The sequence below is a fragment of the Cephus cinctus genome, unplaced genomic scaffold (assembly GCF_000341935.2).
Source record: "Cephus cinctus unplaced genomic scaffold, Ccin1 Ccin1_scaffold0330, whole genome shotgun sequence".
NCBI classification, from domain to species: Eukaryota; Metazoa; Arthropoda; class Insecta; order Hymenoptera; family Cephidae; genus Cephus; species Cephus cinctus.
In genome coordinates, this window is record NW_014333027.1 from 3,802,673 (window position 1) to 3,823,314 (window position 20,642).

The window sequence follows — 20,642 nt, forward strand, 5'->3', positions numbered from 1 at the left end:
CTCTCTTTAAAGAAAACTTTTCATAATCATAAGCAATGTATGTATGAACCAAGGGTTTTGCTGTATAAAATGCGTGGAACTAAATTGAATTTGACAGTAGAAGGATAGCGAAACGACGAAGGGAAGAAGACAGAGGGGTTGTTGGAATGGAAAAATGAAGGTAGCACAAACGAAAGACGCGTATAATAACAAAGGGAAGGTAGTAAGCAAGGTAGCCTCCGTCTTTCATCTCTCCCGGTCTTCACCCGACTGGGCCCCCACCCCTCTTTGATTTACGAGCATAATTTATAATATTTTCGCTACTATTGTATGGTAATACGAACGGCAAAAAATATGTTAATGGTTCCCATAAAGGAGATATACAGCGTATATACTTCATTCCGTGCCACATACCCGGTGGCTGCGTAAAATACATGACATGCACGCAGTGTTCTCTCGTACTCTTTCATGTTCCCTCGTGCTCTCCTCTGCTACACTCCCTTCTTGACTATTCTACCCCAGTATTTATATCCATTCTATTAGTTCTCCCTCGCATGGAATTTTAATGCAATTTGTGAAGCTCATACATTCCCTGTTCGAAACTAACTTATAGCATCGACTATGTAAATGGATAGATATAATAGCGAATAGATACGAAGAGGCTCGATTAAAAATAATTATTAAAGAAGCGTATGACGTGTGCATCCCTAGAGAATATTTTACTAGAAGAATTGCATCAATTCATTCGGAATTCCTTGTTTGTTTTTTACAATGCTACTTTCGCAATGTGTTTTACTGTCTACCCCGTTACTCACCAGGGAACGCTCGAATTATGGAATCAGGGAGAATCTCAAAAAGGTCTCTAGAGGTTATTACGTGGAGGGTTGTCCGGTGGGGAGTATGATTTCATACTACAGGCTACCCTAGTGTTGGTTTGGGGGGAACCTATTGAGGGATTCTGTGTCGGTACCCCATTAAAATGAGACCCGACAGATGCCACCCCCTGTCAATTGTTCCCGCAGGCTGTCGTACCCCCTTGTATACAGCCGTTCAATTACCAATTAATATCTTGAAATAACAGTGCCTGCAGTGTTTATCAAACACAAACTAACCACGTATTTGTTGAAAAACGATCTCATACCTCTTAATCATAAATGCAAAAGATTAATTTATAAATATTCATATATAAAATTGATAACTTGTTTTCGAGTATAATTTATCAAGTATAATTTAATCGTATGTCCTTTACTTAGAACCAAGAAAGTTTTCAATAAATTTATAACTTGTTAATCGGTTCTTAATTATAAATATACAAATCAATGTTTTATATTTTTATTTATATTTAAAAAGCATCAGGACCAGATGATCGTGTATTTTCGACATGGAAAATTATGAAATGCACCATTTTTGTCATCTTTTTCTTTTAATTTTACCAGAGGGCACAATTTTTGAATAATTATAGTAAATCTAGTATTAAAAATGATAGCTATCCTCGCAGTATCTCTAGTTATAACTACGCTTAGAATCAAAGTATTGTAACGTGACAAAACGATCAACCTCTCAGTACTCCTGTACTGAGAGCGCACCCGTTACAAAGGGACGACAAGGACGCGCGGCTAGTGTCAACACTAGCCGATAGATGAAAAACGTCTCCCGAAGGTAAATCCGCGGAAAGTAATATCAAAATAATCCGATAGAGGATTAGCGCTTCTCGCTAATAAATATCGGATCACAATGTCGTTAAATACGACATTTCAAATCAATCGAAGCAAGATAGTCAAAAACCTGAATTATTAGAGAGGATAATCAAAATTCGATCAAACAAAGTCTAAGTCAGTCGAGAAGTGCCGCAGAAGAACGATAAAGTAAACATAAAAGCACTCCGTCAGTATAGCACATAGTCGTGTCAGAAAAACCCATAGTCCGTAATTGTGTCGAAAGGCTATGGAATATTAGCATTCGCTATTCCGATTAGACCTCAACGTAGAAAATTTGTCAAAGTTCTGAGGAGACCACCGAGATCTACCTCAGAAACTTTAGTTATCGCCATTTTGTGTAATCTATCATCGCGCCGTTAGTAGTTGCGTCGCACACAGTGCCATAGCAAATAGATCGGCAAAGCGCCACTAGGGCTATAGAACCAACACAGGCAGATCCTCTGTACCTCACGTACAGGTCAGAGAGAGAGATAGGGATAGAAAACAAACATAGGACGACTCCTAGACAATCCTTTTCCTACAATACCGACAATTGATTCAGACTGGGTAATTGACACCGATTATAAAACTGTTGTACCGATTATCGATTATTGAATAAAATTTTGTTATTTTATTTTACTTTACCAACCTGTGTCGACTACATTCTTAAAGACGCCAGCCCCGAGCACGTTCCTACGTCCCATTTCGTACACTCATAAAGAGTGTACGAAATAGCACTATCGACGAACGTTACAGTATGTGTAAAGTTTGCGGTGTCTGTTAACACTAGTCGGTTCAAGTGGGGAACTTGAAGTTCTAGTGAACTTTACAAATATTGAAGTTGACCAAATACCATACCTCATGTAATTCTTTCTACGGTGTATTGCTTGGAAGCGACAATACATTTCAAATTGCTTCCATAATAAACATCTTCCACATACTTCGGCATTTCGTATATAACATATTAAATAATCAAAAACAAAAGGATTAGAAACCAAATGAGAGCCAAAAGTAGTGTGAACTTTTCAAATAGCCCACATGGACCTTTGTGACATGCTCAGACAAGTGGATTAGCCAGGATTAATTTACGATTTTCAGTACTTGAAATTTAAGTTTCACTTTCGAAGACTAGCTAGTCTTAAGCTTCATTAATGAAACTTCATTCTTCTTATTATATTGTCGGTTCACGAGTTCAATGTGTTTTTTTTTGACAGGTCGCAAGTAATGCAATTCTTAGCAACTCACAGGTGCCTTTTCATAAAATAACATAAAAATCATGCATATGTATGCTTTAAAAAAATATTGTATGCATTGAAACGTGTGCTTTGCTAAACACTTCATTGTTTTCGATCTATTAAAAAAACTGATCAAACTCGTGGATTGATTATACATATGTATACAGTGTTATTGACCACAAACGCACCAGCTGAAATTGGACGCGATTGAATGATTATGTAAGTCGAGGCAGTGTAACCTTGTTAAACAAATGAAAGAATCTGAAGTTTATAATGTTAATAATGTTCTAACGTTAACTTCCGTTTCTTTAATGATGTCACACTGTCCTGATTGATGAAATCACCAATTTGTGGCTAACTTCAGCTGGTGCGTTTGCCGTGAATAACTCTGTATACATATATGACATACATAAGTAATGAAAGACCAGTACATCGAGATACGTGCGGTTAGATATAGAATATCATTAGGATCCCTGAACTTAAAGTATGAACAGGGGCCGATGAATCATTGACCATAAATTGTATGGTGGAAGCAGGAAGAAGCTGAGAGTAGGAGCATTAGGTGAAGATATGTTCGTAGTTTTGTATTATATAACGTTTTCGTATTCAAAGTACACAGGAATGTTCCTTTCTAGATAGATAGATTCGGTTCTGAACTTAAATGCGGTTTTCTGACAGTTTGAAAAGAATGTAGAAAAACAAATAGTGACTTAAGTTTCTAGTAAAGCACATGTGGCTGTTACAAACTGGGCGTGTGCACGGTTTTGTACTAAAATTTATTTTTTTCTACTTTAGCATACATTTTTGTCAATTTATAGAGAACCACGTGCGATTTAATAAGGATTGCATTATTTGAGAACTGTCCAAAAATACATTAGACTCATTGATAAAAACGTGGCTATTATTATTATTATAATTATTTGTATTAGACAGTGTTATCGCGTGTAGCTCGTAAAGGAATTAAAGCGAAATGACAATATTGTTTTATATTCATGAATCATGATTTATAATAGGAATAAAAAAAAAGAAATGAAAATAGCTTAGTTGTATATGTTCTGAAAAGCAATGGAAATATATACAATAAAAAGTAATATAACGATATAAAAACTTTATGAATTATTAGCGGATGATTAATGTTTCCTAGCTACGTAAGCTCCGTTTAAGATTTGAGATATTAATAAAAATAGCGTGGCAATGAATTTTAGAATTACTAGTTATAATATTATTATCAGAATAACACGATAATCGATTCTTGGAACTAGCAGTAGCCTATACCAGAAATAATAATGATGAATGATCTGATTTCGTTGCCACAGAAAACTCGTGAGATATAGATCTATGATAAAAAATACTTTGTTTTAACGATAGCAGTGTGAAATATATATTATTTTACCAGATACAAAAAGATCATGTTCTGTTCACTCTATAATAAGTGTTTCAATAATTCATAGTAATATGCACGAAAACATATTTGTGTTTTAAACGTATTGTGATACATTCAATCCTATTTCAATAATGGTTACTACGTAACTACGGAATCCATATAGGAGTCTGACACAGTAATAATTCAGTTAAGCTCGGCATTACTAAAATTCATTAGCAGCTAATGAGAATTTCCGACACAAATAGTACATTTTGTAATTAATTAACACGATATAATATACGTTAAAAAGGTATGATCAATGTAAGGTTGCCATTAAATGAGAATAGAGTTCATATATATTTAACTCATAACGGAAAGATTAAAATCATATTATGGAAATTTCGTTAAAAATTATCAACAGTGATTTGGTTTAATATGCATAAAAGTACATAATGCATTATGCATTCAGTTATGATCGAGTCGAATCAATACGTACTTACGCGTGTGCATATTTTAAAGTATTTTCAAATAGGCAATTTTGCTTATCTGAACTTTTCATTATTATATGGTACTATAGAATAACTACTCTGGCAATTCAATTTATTTCTATGTAAATGAATAATACATACGAATAAGCCTTATTACATTTTCGTAAACAAAAACTTATTAGTTGGTGACTAAGAGGGGTAAAAGTATTCTATGCTGATCCTTTTCATTTATTACCTAACTTATACATAAAAATTTACATTTCAATAATTAAGCACCATATAAGTCTCCACGAAACATTAATAATTACATTAATTTTAGCTAGGTCAATGTTAAGGCTGGTAGATAAATATGTATATTATGTCAGTTAAATATACATATGATAATCAAATTATTGAGCGGTCTAAAGTATACACGGAGCTACGTCAAAGGTAAGAAGAATATACAAAACTCTATATGACGCCATATGGGTAGCCAGAAATAAGATTCTCAGAATTCAATAGCTTCAACGGCGTATTAAATATTACCAGATACACAGTTTGATATCTAGACTAAGACTATGAATGTAGTATCTACATCTCATTAAACAAACCCAAAAAATATTAATTTATTAGGTACACAAATAAGATTGGAAATAATAAAGGGTTTCCAAAAATAAAATAGGACAAGGGCTCGGAGGCTACTTTATTATAAAGATGAAACATACAATTTGTTATTACTTTGAGTTTTGAAATACAATAGATCCGTCCTATGCATAGAATATTGAAAACTGATATTTATACATTGTCATGCTATAATATAATTATCCTCGCGAATAATATTTTTCTAGCAACATTATCATTGTATGCACAAGTGATCATTATAAGTATTAATCACTGTCAAAATGATAAGAAACCAGAAAGGTAACTAACAGACCCACAAACCCAACCTCAAACGCGGAATAATGCTTCTTCAAAATGTATGCGATCAGTTACATGCAATCCTAGGTGACTAATGTAGACGCGTGAAACACGCAGAATGCAGAATGCTTATACATATATCAATATATGAGATATACTTTGTTAATGATAAGCAAACAGAAAAATAAATTGTGCGCTGCTGGACAAGAGTGTGTTATTAATAGTAATAATAAGTATTTGTTGCTCAGCAGATACCGCTCAATCACTTACATTAGACTTGCAGCGCGGTTGTCATGTGCGTGCTTACTGGAGCGTAAGTTGTAGCTGTTGTAACTAGGCCATTCCCTGGCCCACGTCTCAATTATAATATAGTGGGTAAAACTGGTCAACACTTGGGTGGACTACGTATGTAAAAAGGTCACATGGTGGATTTGATAGTAAATCGGAACTTTGTTGTTGCAAAATGAATATACTGGAAACTTAATTTTTAGCCTCGATACTGCAACATGCGTTCTTATCAGTATACATGTGGCTTTAATACATATTCAGTCTGAGTCTCAACATGAATTACAATTGAATATATAAAGTGGTGTAGATTTGCTATGCGAATGTGGAAATAATGTGAGTACTTAAGGGGGGGCACCTACATTAGAGGGTCAAAAAAATCGAGTTTTCTTTTTTTGCTTAAATCGAAAGTAGTTTATGTATAGAATATGGTCCTGAAGTCCTAAGTTTGAATTCAAACTGTAAATGGTCGAAATATCCATGTGTAATGCGCGTGCTCCGAGCGCTGCGAGCAGAGCGGCAGGTAGGAATCTCTAACGGTCGGAGAATTGAATACGACCATCCACCTCCTTTGGATGTTACTTTCGCTAAACATTTTTCTTCCGATATTTCAAGATCTTTCTAGAAAAGATTTAATCGAGAGGTGTGTAGGTGGACATACACAAAACGCTAACGAAAGTTTTAACGCGACGGTTTGGCAACTGGCACCAAAACATCTCCACTGCGGCCGCCAAATCATCGAAATCGCCGTTTGAATTGCCGTTGGAATATTCAACGAGGGCTATTTATCTGTACTACGTATTATGTCAAGCATGGACATAATTATTGGGCCAGTTTGCCGACAAGTTGCTTCCAGGATCAATGAAAACCGCACCAAAACCAAAACCGAAGCAGATCAGTTAGGCCGGAAACGACAAAGTACCACAACCAACAACAACTTGAATCAAATAAATTATATGAAGAAGAGGAGGGACTTTTTTATGGAGCAGGGATAGCAGATTGACCAAAAAGTTCAGGTAAATAAACAATAATAAGTTTTTATCAACTATTTTTCTTGCACGAAAATTTTAATCGCGGTTTTCTCGAAACGATGTTTTTCAAAACAGCGTACACGATGAAAAAAAAGACTACTCAACGGATCCACTTGCTTTTTTTTTTTTAAATTAAAGTTTATTAAATTGCCTTCTATTTAAACAAGAGTTTGATAAAAATTTCCGCTAAAAAAAGTGATTAACCTAACAAAAACGAAAATTATTTTTCAAAAATCAACTTTTTGTTTAAACAGCTACTTTTTTTGTATTTCAATAAATTAATGATTTTTTTAGTTCATATACAAGCTATACTCATCAATTTTACAAAAAATGTTTACTTTTGTGTTTCAGATGATTCTCTGAGACACTATTCTGCACGCCGTGGAGAAGAAATTTTCAAAAGCACTCGAGTTCATTTCTTTATAACTTTTGGTTTAATTAATAAAATTGTATGAAAACATTTTTTTTATAAACCTTAAGATATGGAAAATAAACAGTAAAAATTTCAAAAACGATCCATTGTATAGTTTCTTTGTAAAAAAATCATGAAAAAGTGCATGATTTTGGCCTCCTAATGTAGGCGCCCCCCTTAAGCTATTTTAATTATTAACTTATTAATTATAGGTATTAACTACCTTAGTACAAATGGTCCAGAAACCGCCGTGATTGAATCAAGGCGCGTGAAAGGCGGAAGTAGCGTCATCTGTTATTGATGTCAGAATTGTTATTTTTTTGTGTTGATTGTTAAAGAAAGGGGGGTGAAGGTAAACGCATGTGTCTCTAAGAAAACATAAATTACATATTTCATGTATTATAAAGTGACCAAATGTGATAATGTAAAACTGCTTTCGTTTTTGGGTGTAATATGAAAATTATTCAGTCACGTTTACATGATATTAAATGCCCAGGTATGATTTTTATATTAGTCCCGCTAGAAGTACCTGCGTCGCAGGAATCAAGGCAATACAAAGAAAGTTCCATGGCACATGATAGTGCCCTGATTATACTTTTAAAGCGCATTTACTGAATCTTGATAAACTTTAAAGACACTGGGTATTTCCTCGATTAAATTTCTACTAGGATAACCGTAAAAAAAAGAGACCGGAAACGGAGATGAAGGTACTTTTTAATATACGGCAACACAATCTTGGAGTACCAACATAAAACACCAGCAGAGTTCGCAAACTAAGTTAAAAAAAAGTTTAATTGCTTATTATTTATTTATTGTAGAGCATGATGATTGCCGAAATGCTTTATTCATTACTAGCCGCGCGGCTGTTGTGTACGTTGCAATTCATTACATAACTGAAGTTTATGCAAAGTAGTACGTCCTTGCCTGGCTGAGTATCGCATAGTTCGAAAATTACACGAAATATTATTAGTTGTAGCTTGCTCTTGAAACAAGTCAAAGGGTTCGAGCTGGACTGCGGCAGCCAATTATAATTTATAGGTTTTGAGAAGTACTGTCGAAAAATAAGTAGCTGTAACAAAATGTAAACAATTTTTCTAAATGTGAAAAATGTGCTGCATGCATCACGAAAGCTTTTGAAATATCGTGCTTTCAATTAATCATTCAATTCAATGAATCAGAGTGGCCCAGTAGTTGTGAGAAAAACTGTGCAGCTTGGTTTCCTTAATTCAGAGTTTGCCTAGAGACTTATCATTATACATATAGATATAGCTGGAAATTTCTATTGGGTATGTCGAGTAATTTCTCTCGTTGCAAATAGTATCTCGTTTATGTCTCAGAAATTTTCCAAATAGTTTTTGAGAACAACCGGAGGGGTGAAAAAAAATCTTTTTCGCTAAGGAACTAGCGAGTTAGGTTATTTTAAGATGAGTCCTTTTTACGTAAAATGTTACTCATTTAACACCATTATGATAAACGTCCCAATGGCTTGACACCTAAAGTTCGGTCCCAGTCACTGGCCACCCATGAGAAACCAGATTTCCATCTCTCGTTCACACATGCTTTGTTTGGTAACTGGGACATGGTCAGTCATTGGTAATTTACTTTATGTCAGTTTCTTGATTTAGGAACTAGGCGATTTAAAATTGAATAGTCTACTAACCTACTGCTATCTATTATATAATACACTTGAGTTAGTATTATCTCTTTCATGTGCATTCTTTGCAAATAGTCTTTTTAATGAATGTATAGGATTTTTTAAATAATACTCATAGCGTTAGCAGACTTACTATATAATTTCTTTGTAAAATGATGTTGCATAAGACGTACGGTATCTTCTTATCATCTCCGTGTTTTACTCTGCTAAATGCCGATCAATTTCATGTTTTGGCATCTCAGACTTCAGAGTTGTTGAAACCGTTGCCAGATTTGAAAATGTATTGAGACACGCGCGCCATCTAGCAGGCCCTTTGGCCAATCAGACCATGCCCAAAAACGATGCAACTGGCTAATTGGTCAACGGTCCAGAAAGGTCCTCCCACGCAAGAGAGAAGACCAAGTGCAGCTGGACAAAGGAACAGAATTTTTTGAGCATCAGCTTGAGCGTCACCCGAGCGGTCTTCTCAAGTCTGCAATATTTTTTTTCTTCTTGAACTTTGTAATTTGTACCTTAACCTTCCTCATTTTACATTTCGCTTCACATTATGTATCTACTTGTATCTTATCCATAGTTTCAATTTAATACATTGTTTCATTGTATTTCAACACAGAATCTAATTTTATTTTACCAAGTAGAAGTAGATTCAAACATTGGTCCTTCGAGTCGGATTCGTGAACGCGAGTGACGAAAGGTGAATATTGAACGTGATTACAACGCCGTTCTTACGGATTGCGTTGTAATTAAATTGAACTTTGAACATTGAGTGGACTATTGCATAACTAAGTGTGTATTGTGATATTGCGAGTGTGCAAATACCATTGAACTGTAGATAATTGTGTACTTTGTACTTGTGTTGTGAACATCGGAACTTGAACTTGTGTGTGCAAATATTTGCAGTGCAAGTTGTGTTTGAACTGTGAACGTGTGACTATTAAACGAGTGCGTTTAATAGCAAATAGAACTTGTGTGTGAAGCCAAATATCAAGAACTCAGCTAGTGGGGACTACAGGCTGGACACTGTACGCATGATTGGCTCAAAAATCAGGATTGAACACCCTCCAGTGATTGGCACGGCGGGCAGCGTTTTGGATATAACGCTTCGTACGAACGACCACGGTGAGTCTCTGACATTTCCTTCCCTTCCTTGTATTACGTATTATTCATGCTTTCAATTTGAGTAAGATAAGATGGAGAAGGCAAAACATGAACGAACGACTATCAAAGGTCAACTTACGCGATTCGCGACTCTTTTAAATCAAGAACCCGTTAACGTTAGTAATATAAGAGTGCGGTTACAAAAGGCGGAGTTGCTTTATGATAAATACGAGACGGCGCAATCGATCATTGAATTAGCGGTCGCCGACGATGAAGACGCGCTAGGTGAGCAAGAAAAAGATAGAGCCACATTCGAGTCGAACTATTATAGCGCGATCGCGAAAGCGCGAGGAATTATTGAACGCGCGAATGGAACGGCGTCACGCGCATCAGCCGACAACGCAAATAATCAAAATACTCAACGAGCGGACGATTCAGTTGGACAGAGTATGAACGTGAAGAAACTAGAAGTACCTACATTTAATGGTACTTACGAAAATTGGATATCGTTTCGCAACTCGTTCATATCTATGGTTGACAAAAACAAAGGTTTTTCAATTATAGAAAAGCTTCATTGCTTAAATCAATCGGTTACCGGAGAAGCAAAACGCGCGATCGCAGCCTTTACGTTAACAGCGGATAACTATGCAGCAGCATGGGAAACGTTAAAGTCACGTTATGAAGACGAGAACGAACTATTAACTCACCACGTCAGAGGACTTTTCGAAGCACCGGCAGTCAAGAATAATTCTCAGAGTGAACTTAGATTATTGATAGATACGGTATACAATCATTTAAAATGCTTGAGTACGTTGGAAGAACCCGTTGAGTCATGGAACACTTTGATTATGTATTTACTTTGGTCAAAATTAAATGCCGATATGAAAAGAGAGTGGGAAAAGGAGATAGCAACTAAAACTGAACGCGTTACATTAAGCGAGTTTAAAATCTTTTTAGAAAGGCATTGCAAATATTTGTATAAAACGGGAAAGAACTCGACACCTGCGAACACCTCGAACAAAGGAAATAAGCCGCAAAGCAGCGGCACGAAACAAATGAAAGCCTTTTCGACCAGCAGCAAGAGCTGTGTGTTATGCAAGGGAGAGCACGCCATTTACGCGTGCGAGGAGTTCAAAAAACTTCCTGCATCAATGCGGATACAAAGGGTGCGCGAGCATAAACTGTGTTATAATTGTTTATCGAGCACTCATCAAAACATGCAGTGTACGTTTGGCCCTTGCAAAAAGTGTCGACGCAAACATAACTCACTGCTCCACCTTGAGAAGCCAGCTGAGTCACCCGCAACTCCGCAACAAATTGAACAGATTAATACGAGCGCAGGGGCTCAAAAGAACTTCAGTGTTCACTCCGCTCAGAACCGCGAATCATACGTGTTATTAGCAACTGCGCGCATCTATATATTTGATAAATTCGGTAACAAGCACGAGTGTCGCGTACTTCTAGATCAAGGATCGCAACCGCATATTACTACTGAACTCTGTCAGCGGTTGGGTTTATCGTGCAAAGAAGTAGGTATAACTTTATCGGGTATAGAGCAGGGAAGTCAAAACGTACCGTTTCAAACGACAGTAAAGATTAGCTCACGCGTTACTGATTTTACTACAACTATTACATGCCTGGTACTTAAGAAAATAAGCGACGAGCTACCTACGCAAAGAATCGCATCATCGCGCATCGATGTGCCGAAAGGAATTGAATTGGCCGATCCAGCATTCGATCAGATTCAACCCATTGATATGCTGCTTGGAACAGCATTGTTCTACGAACTATTATGCGTTGGACAAATCAAGTTAAAGGAAGCGAACCGTATTTTCAGAAAACTTTACTCGGATGGATCGTTGGTGGCAACGTGCAGTTACCTGCACAACCAAAAGGCAACAAAGTTATATGCAACTTAATTACAAATAGCGACCTAAATGCACAACTTGAAAAATTTTGGGTGATTGATCATTCTTTCTCTAAGTCAAAGGAACAACTCTTAGAGAAAGATCCAGCTGAACAACATTTTAGAGAAACTATAACGCGCGACGAAACGGGAAGGTTTGTGGTAAGCATTCCGTTCAAGGAGACAGAACTTTCGCTGCTTGGACTTTCAAGAGAAATGGCATACAAGCGTCTATTGTCTATTGAAAAAAGGCTTGATAAGTACCCTGAATTAAAGAAACAGTACGTGGGTTTTATGCAGGAGTACGAGAGGCTTGGAGACATGACTGAGGTACCGCCGGAACTGTGTGATGATAGTATACCACATTATTATCTGCCTCACCATTCAATTATAAATGGAGAAAGCACTACTACACCAGTACGAGTTTTTTTGATGGCTCAGCAACAACAACTACAGGCATCTCACTTAACGAAGCACAGCATATCGGGATTCCCGTCCAAGACGAACTTTTTTCTATTTCGGTACGGTTTCGAATCCATCGGTACGTGATATCTGGCGACGTAGCTAAGATGTTCAGAGGGTATAAAATAATAAAGGAGCAAAGAGCAATGCAGAGAATTTTATGGCGCACTGATAGGAACTCACCGGTAAAGATATACGAATTAAATACGATTACGTATGGAACAGCATCAGCACCATTTTTGGCAACAAGATGCCTGCACGAACTCGGATTACAAAATAAGGAAAGATATCCAGAAGCGAGCAAAGGAATTTTGCACGATTTTTACGTTGACGATCTGCTATCAGGCGCTCAGACATTTGAAGCAGCCTGTCAATTAAAGGCTGAATGGACGTCAATATTAGATTCCGCGGGTTTGGAATTAAGAAAATGGGCATCGAACGATCTGCGAATTATTCAAGACGGCAATCAAAAGGAGCACGAGGACGTACCTATTCATGGAGAAAAAGATCCAAAAACGTTAGGATTAGTGTGAAACCCGAAAAATGATACGTTAAAATACCGCGTGAAAGTGACCGAATCACGAAAGATAACTAAAAGAACGATTCTTTCGATTATCGCGCAAATTTTCGACCCACTCGGACTTGTAGGCCCGGCTCTTATTCAAGCCAAAATAATGATGCAAAAATTATGATCGTTAAAATTAGATTGGGATGAATCAGTCCCTCAAAATGGACACACAAGTTGGAATGAAATCTATCAAGATATACTGAATATCGATGAAATAGTGATACCGAGGCACGTATCATCGGCAGAGTTTAGTAAACTCGAATTTCACGGATTTTGCGATGCGTCAGAGCATGCTTATGGGGCATGTATTTATGTGTGTTCAATCAACGCAGAGGGCACTCGAAAAATACAATTATTATGCGCAAAATCACGAGTCGCGCCGTTAAAGGCAACGTCAATACCGCGACTCGAATTATTAGGTGCGGTGTTATTAGCTCAACTTTCAGATAAAGTATCTGTCGCTTGCAATGTGAAAAAGGAGCAATGGTATTATTGGAGTGATTCGATGGTTGTTTTAGCTTGGATTAAAGCCACGTCAACGAAATGGAAAACGTTTGTCACTAATCGTACAGCGGAGATTCAGGATTTGACAAACGAAAATTTGAACCACGTCGAATCAGCTCAAAATCCTGCAGACCTTATTTCACGCGGCGTGAGCACCGCTGAGTTGCGTGACTCTGACTTGTGGTGGTCAGGACCGTCGTGGCTATCCCTAGAAGGAAATCAGTGGCCAATTTCAATTGTAGAGGACATAATTGACGTTCCAGAAGAGCGAAAGGTTTTACACACCTTCAGCGCAAAGCAGATTGATAACGAACGAACTGAAGACGATTACAATGAACCCACGGATAAAGAATTTTACCCAAAAATATCAACGTATCATTTAATTGTTCGAGCAACAGCTCAAATATTGCGTTTTATCAATAATTGCAAGGTGAGAATAAATGAACGGAAAAATGGAAGGAACGATTTAAAATTTGTATCAAAACCTCGGCACTTGCGCGCAGCAGAGCTTGAGCAAGCGAGAATGAGAGTTATAAAATTCTCGCAAGCTCAATCATTTGGAAAGGAAATTCACCTATTGCAAAGGGGCAAGTCAATCGAACAGCACCAAAGAACCAGGATGTTAACGCAGTTAAACCCATTTCTGGATGACACTCGCATTCTACGAGTAGGCGGGCGGCTGGTTAACGCGCCGATTCCGTACGCACAAAAACACCCAATCGTGCTTGCGTCAAAACATAAGTTCACGCGAGCATTAATAGAAAATGAACATGAACGACTATTACACGCAGAGTGTCACACTGTACTTTCATCTCTTCGTCGAACATACTGGCCATTAACGGGTAAAAACATTGTCAAAAGGATCTTACTTAAATGCGTCACATGTTTCCATGTACAGCCAGTGTTAATGAATTATCCAATGGGAGACTTACCATCGGTACGAGTCACACCTGCACGCCCATTTTATAACTGCGGAGTTGATTACGCAGGACCGTTTTTGATTAAGGAGAAGGGACGGTTTCGCACCGCATTAAAGGCGTACGTATGCATCTTTGTGTGTATGGTTACAAAGGCTGTACACATCGAGCTTGCAGTCGACCTATCGACAGAGACGTTTTTAAATTGTTTAAAACGGTTTATTGCTCGATGCGGGCTTTGTAAGAACCTCTACTCAGATAACGCAACAAATTTCGTCGGAGCAAACAATGAAATGATTGAACTGCGTAACCTGCTAAATGAAGATGAATTTCAAACCGGGATTGCAAATTTTTTGTCAAATTTGTCAATCAATTGGCATTTTATACCTCCGAGCGCACCGAACTTTGGCGGTCTATGGGAAGGTGCTGTAAAATCGGCAAAATACCATTTAAAGCGAGTAGTCGGGGAGACGCGTCTTACTTACGAAGAATTTTACACAATACTTACTCAAATTGAAGCATGTTTAAATGCCAGGCCTCTTACCCCTTTATCCAACGATCCCAACGACCTTACTCCTCTCACTCCCGGACACTTCCTAATCGGAGACTCTTTAATAGCACCTGTACAAGAAGATCTGCGTGATGTGAACGAAAATCGATTAAACAGGTATCGGCACGTACAACAAATGTACCAGCACTTTTGAGAGAGAAGGACGCAAGAGTATCTCTCACAACTGCAATGCATGCCAAGGAAAAAGGGTGATCGTAACACACGCATGATTAAACCAGGGATGCTGGTTATGATAAAAGAAAACAACGTTCCACCTCTACGGTGGGCACTTGGTCGAATCACACAGTTGCATCCTGGTAAGGATGGTATGACCAGGGTCGTATCAATTCAAGTAACAAATGGAGAAATCAAGAGGCCAGTATAAAAAATTTGCATATTGCCAATTGATTATAAGGACGATTCAAGCAGCACCATGGATAATTCTTCAGCCCAGCAACAATAAACGTGAGTGTTTTACGGTGTCATTTAACATACATTTAGTGAACCTTAATTAGGTAAAATGTATTGAACATTAATATAATCATTTGTGTGTAATGAATTAGCTTTAATTTACTTATATACGTTAGCAATCTTAACTAAATGTATGAATTTATTATGTGATGTAGTTGTAATTTCTTATTTTAATTTACATTTTATATTTATAAGTGCATTGAAAGATATTCTTTCAAGGCGGGCGGTATGTTGAAACCGTTGCCAGATTTGAAAATGTATTGAGACGCGCGCACCATCTAGCAGGCCCTTTGGCCAATCAGACCATGCCCAAAAACGATGCAACTGGCTAATTGGTCAACGGTCCAGAAAGGTCCTCCCACGCAAGAGAGAAGACCAAGTGCAGCTGGACAAAGGAACAGAATTTTTTGAGCATCGGCTTGAACGTCACCCGAGCGGTCTTCTCAAGTCTGCAATATTTTTTTTCTTCTTGAACTTTGTAATTTGTACCTTAACCTTCCTCATTTTACATTTCGCTTCACATTATGTATCTACTTGTATCTTATCCATAGTTTCAATTTAATACATTGTTTCATTGTATTTCAACACAGAATCTAATTTTAGTTTACCAAGTAGAAGTAGATTCAAACAAGAGTACCTAACCGTGGCTGTAAATTTTAGAGTATTCATTGCTTTTTGATTTCGTATGATCAACTAGCTTCTCAAGGTCGTTAAGACACAGTATTTCCACGAGAGTAGAATGCTTGCGCCGTCAATCAGTGTAAATTATTGAAATTAGTCTTTAAGTTGAAATTAGAAATTTAAAATACTTATTAAAGTATCTAATATAGCTAGTCTTGCTAAATTCAGAATAGATAACGTGAAAGCAAATATTCAAGCAAAGACTAGCCGTTGCAAGTTTGTGTCTACGCTATCGAGATTACAAGAAGTAGCTACTAAGAAAATGCGCATTAATATCCTACACGTACAATCTAACAAGTAGGTAAGTTTCTGAGTTTAACTAAGAATCTTGTGCACCAATTCGATTATCAACTGTTTTTTCAATGTTTGGATAAATGTATGAGAGTGTGAAGATTTTTTCCTAACCTCATAAACCTATATTTTCTTTCAATTTGTGAAAATCAATAGATTGAATATATAACCTTGACAATAATCATGTTTATAAATTAAGAGCTCTTTAATCATTGTTCTATGTATAAATTACCATAAGTTACAATTGGATATAAAGAAATGGAATTTATTTATATTATAAATTAGATGGATGCTAGTTAGATAACTTAGATTCATTGATGTCGTCTTATCTTTATCGTTTTTACAATGTCGATTGAAATTAGTGTTTAACCATCATCTAGTTGCTCGTAGTCGAGAGCATCGGAGGAATCGAAGGGAATGTAGTCTGTGGTCATAGGGTAGTACGGGGTAGGTATTTAGTTAATTAATATCAGTTTGTAGTATATACGTAATTAACATTACTTTTTAGTGTAAAAATATGTAGTGCGCGGTCTTTAGGCTACATGCGACTAGAAAACGGTTAAGGAATCTTGATAACGCAAATGAGAAATCACATGTCAACTTATTTTTTTAAACATTTTACAACAGAATTAACAATAACAGTTGTAAATCACTGCCAGTATATTAGCCGTTATCGTCTATAACTAAAATTGATTAATCCTTTTCTTTTCGTATTTCATCTCTGCAAAAGACTTACAAATTCATAAAAAATATAGACTTCACGACAGTTCCTTCGTTCCGTAGACATCTGCGTTATGCTTTCTTTCGAAATGCAATGGCCATTTATGCTCATGTGGTCTGCATGATGAATTTTTATCCATTTCTTTAATATGGCTGAGTAGTACTTTAATTCACTTAAGGAATTGCTCGAAAATTTCTGCTAGGGATATCAAATTTCATTCCGTGGTATTTTTAAACAGGGCATCTTGTTCTCTCTCTTCTCATTCTCTTTCTCCTTCCATTTAATCCCAGTTGTGCCACGCGGTGGGACATATTATCAAGTGTAAGCGTGCGTGTAATGACCACACGCAATTCGCCCACCGCAAACACTCAATCGTGCAGGAATAGGCACGTGCGCGCTATTCATACCATTCACCGTTTATTTTCTGGCTCCGATCAACAATGAGAAAAACGAAAGGACTCAAGCCTGTTTTAGATGAGTATTCCCCGACTTGTAGATTTTTCAAATATCCTGTGAGAAATTTTTTAATCTCCAACATGTACGTAACCTAACCTTTGTTGTACCTATTTTGAACGTAACTGGTTTATTTTACCTAGGTATACCTAACAGTGTTGTCAATCTATGAAAGAGGACAATGCTGTTCAATTTTTTTGAAGATCAGATCCAATCTTGGATATTGACTGCACTTCATCATAGTGTTTTTTCCCTTTGTTGGCTCTCTTCTCTCGATGTTCTCTTCTCTCTCTCTCTCCCCTCCCCTCTCTTTCCCCTCCCCTCTCTCTCTCTCCCCTCCCCACCTGTTTTTTCGTTGAGATAATTCGTGGGATATTCAACTCCCAGGCGGGATCTCACTCTCAAGTTCCCCTCCGGCCACCAAGCCTCTTCTATTCTACTATAGCCACTAGCAGTGTCCACCATCAACCTTCCCATAACTTGAACAATTCCAATAGTCGTTAATCTGTCGAAAACTTTCTGAAAACTTGCCGTTATTGCAGGTAGATGGGTGCTGCGCAGCCTCGGTCACCTCGACCTCTGGAGTGCCTGGGCTTGCTGGAGATAGAAGGAGGTGGCTGCAAGGCTAAAGTTACCAAGGAGACGAGGGGCAAGAGGGGCCGAGACGATGGGGGTAGGTAAAGTAAGTTAAATAAACTTGTTTAGCTCTGAAGAAACTTTGCGCAGCCATTGTATTCGACTGCAGCACGAGTTACCGAAAGTTCCAAATACAAACGAACTCACTTCTCTATTACTACGCTTTATTCACTTGTTTTGCAGTTGTAGAACTGTTTCGCAAGATCATCCAGGTTGCGCAGCATCTTCCGAAGGCAGAAAATAAATTATAGTAATATAAGACAAAACCAGTTACTCGATTATGGGTATCACAAAATAATTTCCGAAATCTTCGTATTTCTGACAATTATTTCGGTAGAAATCTCTGGATTCTGCTCATTCTTATATCTTTCATTACATGTCAAATTAATATTGTATAATTCGATCTGTAGCTCATTCTTGAAATCAGTGAAGTACTTCAGAAACAGAAGTAATGCTCTTGAACTTGGAAATTGTCCCAATTAGACGTAGTCATATTGTTTTATGCATATTAAAGAATGATTTGTCACAAAGAAATTAATTTCTGCTTTTTTTAAATTCTTTTACATATTACATGAAGTTACACAATTTTGTAAGCCATATCGTGTGATATTAATTTGTCGTTCAATTATATGTAGGTGTAACCTGTTATTTCTTTATATGCATTTGAAACTGTAGAGAAACACATTTTACTTGAATAGCGAGTTTGTAAACCCATGATAACATAACTAGGCGCTCTCTGTACCGGCATTCCCATCTGCCAACATCGTAGTCCCGGCGTACTCCGTCACGATAACGCTTTCGTCCATTTCGCCGATTATCACCTGACCGAGACGGACGGACAGTTTTTCATGAACAAATGTATGTCTGATACTATGTCAGATGGTCTTATTCCTAAGATTTTATTAGTATATCTTTTCTTTTATTGAATTTTCAAATTAGCAAATAGGGACGAGGACCTAAAAACGGAGTCCATTCTTTCGTATATCTTTTCGGGACCAAACATTTGAAATCAGGACCCAAATCAGCGGTGTGCGGATAACTCCAACTGACCCCTGGATGTTTATCCTGCAATATGAGAAGCCGTATTCACCGCATGGGTTGCCACGTTTTGTCGCATTCTACGCAAAACTGGCGTTTGTATTATAATCGATTCAGATGCAATCATTATGTCATTATATTAGATATTATAGCGGTTACAATATTTTAATAGTATGCAATATGTATGTGTGAAGGGTGGATAGAAGTATGTAGTTTTATTTATTTTTGTTATATTCGACTTAGAATTAGGACTGATCCATAATAATAGGTAATATCGTTTGTATATTTTTAAAAGTATAATGTCCATTTATTACTATCATCATAAAGTTCATGAATTGCAAATATAGTAAATTCGACATATTTGCGTTGGTCACATTAACACTAAATCTACCGATAATTTTTTATAAATGTATTTTTCACTTTAAAAGATCCAAATGACCCGTTGTTGGTAGGTTTAGAGTTAATGTAGTTTACATGTTCTCACCGATATTTATATTTTAAAATAAAATATATTTAAAAAAAACTATTCCACTTGTAAACTGATTACAGTAAATATCTATCTTATATTACATAACGTGTCATATATTAGGATGTGTTTTATCACACTAAGGTATTATTTACGATAAAAACCTGCGTAGAAAAAATCCAAGTTTTACTAACTGAAAAAGTAGCGCACGAATGCTGAATACATGGCACGCTAGTAGAAGCTATAGTAGCTAGGCGTCATCTATGGGAGAAACTCGGGGTTCTATCTTTCAAATGATCTAGTTTTCCATGAATTGTTTGAGGGTGGCACTAGTTTGCAGAACTTAGAAAGTACTAGTTTGAATTCTGCGCTAGTTTATTTATGGCATTACGCGTCATTATCTTTACGTTAGTACTATATATAACAGATGGAAACAGATTGATGATACTACAAAGTATCTTGCAATGTATTTTGTCAACCATTTTTGCTCGTATATAAATGGCTACTCGTAAATATACAGTAATGTCCAATTGAAGTGCAACACTTGCATTTTTTTACATATCTGTGAAAGTATGACAGATTTCGAAAAACCAAAAACATATTTTTTAGGAAATTTCCTTCCCGTTCGAATAGTAAAGGTTTTGTCCCGATCGGATACAAAATGACCGAATGGCAGGGGTTGGAGTAAAAAAGTGCATTTTGGAACTTTTTAAAAAATTCGAGATCTAGTAGTTCCGAAAGGAAATTTATATTTCTAATTAGGGCACGAGAGAGAGCATCCTTCGGCATTAAAAAAAAAACCCTTTGAACCCCTGTAGGATCTTTAATGACACTGCAGG

The 20,642-nt window shown here is 36.8% G+C and overlaps 2 protein-coding genes and 1 long non-coding RNA gene across 3 annotated transcripts; all 3 read left to right on the plus strand.

Moving 5' to 3' along the window:
• Positions 1 to 10,231: 10,231 nt before the first annotated feature.
• Positions 10,232 to 12,594, plus strand: LOC107266569. Its single transcript, XM_025083854.1, has 3 exons — positions 10,232 to 10,625; positions 10,704 to 12,034; positions 12,124 to 12,594. The coding sequence occupies exons 1-3, from the start codon at positions 10,232 to 10,234 to the stop codon at positions 12,592 to 12,594; spliced, it is 2,196 nt and encodes a 731-aa protein (XP_024939622.1).
• On the plus strand, positions 12,171 to 13,356 carry LOC112494195. Its single transcript, XM_025083884.1, has 2 exons — positions 12,171 to 12,207; positions 12,346 to 13,356. Exon 2 carries the CDS (start codon positions 12,615 to 12,617, stop codon positions 13,038 to 13,040), a length of 426 nt encoding a protein of 141 aa, XP_024939652.1. The 5' UTR covers positions 12,171 to 12,207; positions 12,346 to 12,614; the 3' UTR covers positions 13,041 to 13,356.
• A 1,485-nt stretch (positions 13,357 to 14,841) lies between these two features.
• Positions 14,842 to 19,779, plus strand: LOC112494196. The gene is made up of 3 exons (XR_003059390.1): positions 14,842 to 15,511; positions 18,206 to 18,345; positions 18,483 to 19,779. It is a non-coding gene; the product is annotated as an uncharacterized LOC112494196 (long non-coding RNA).
• Positions 19,780 to 20,642: the final 863 nt, after the last annotated feature.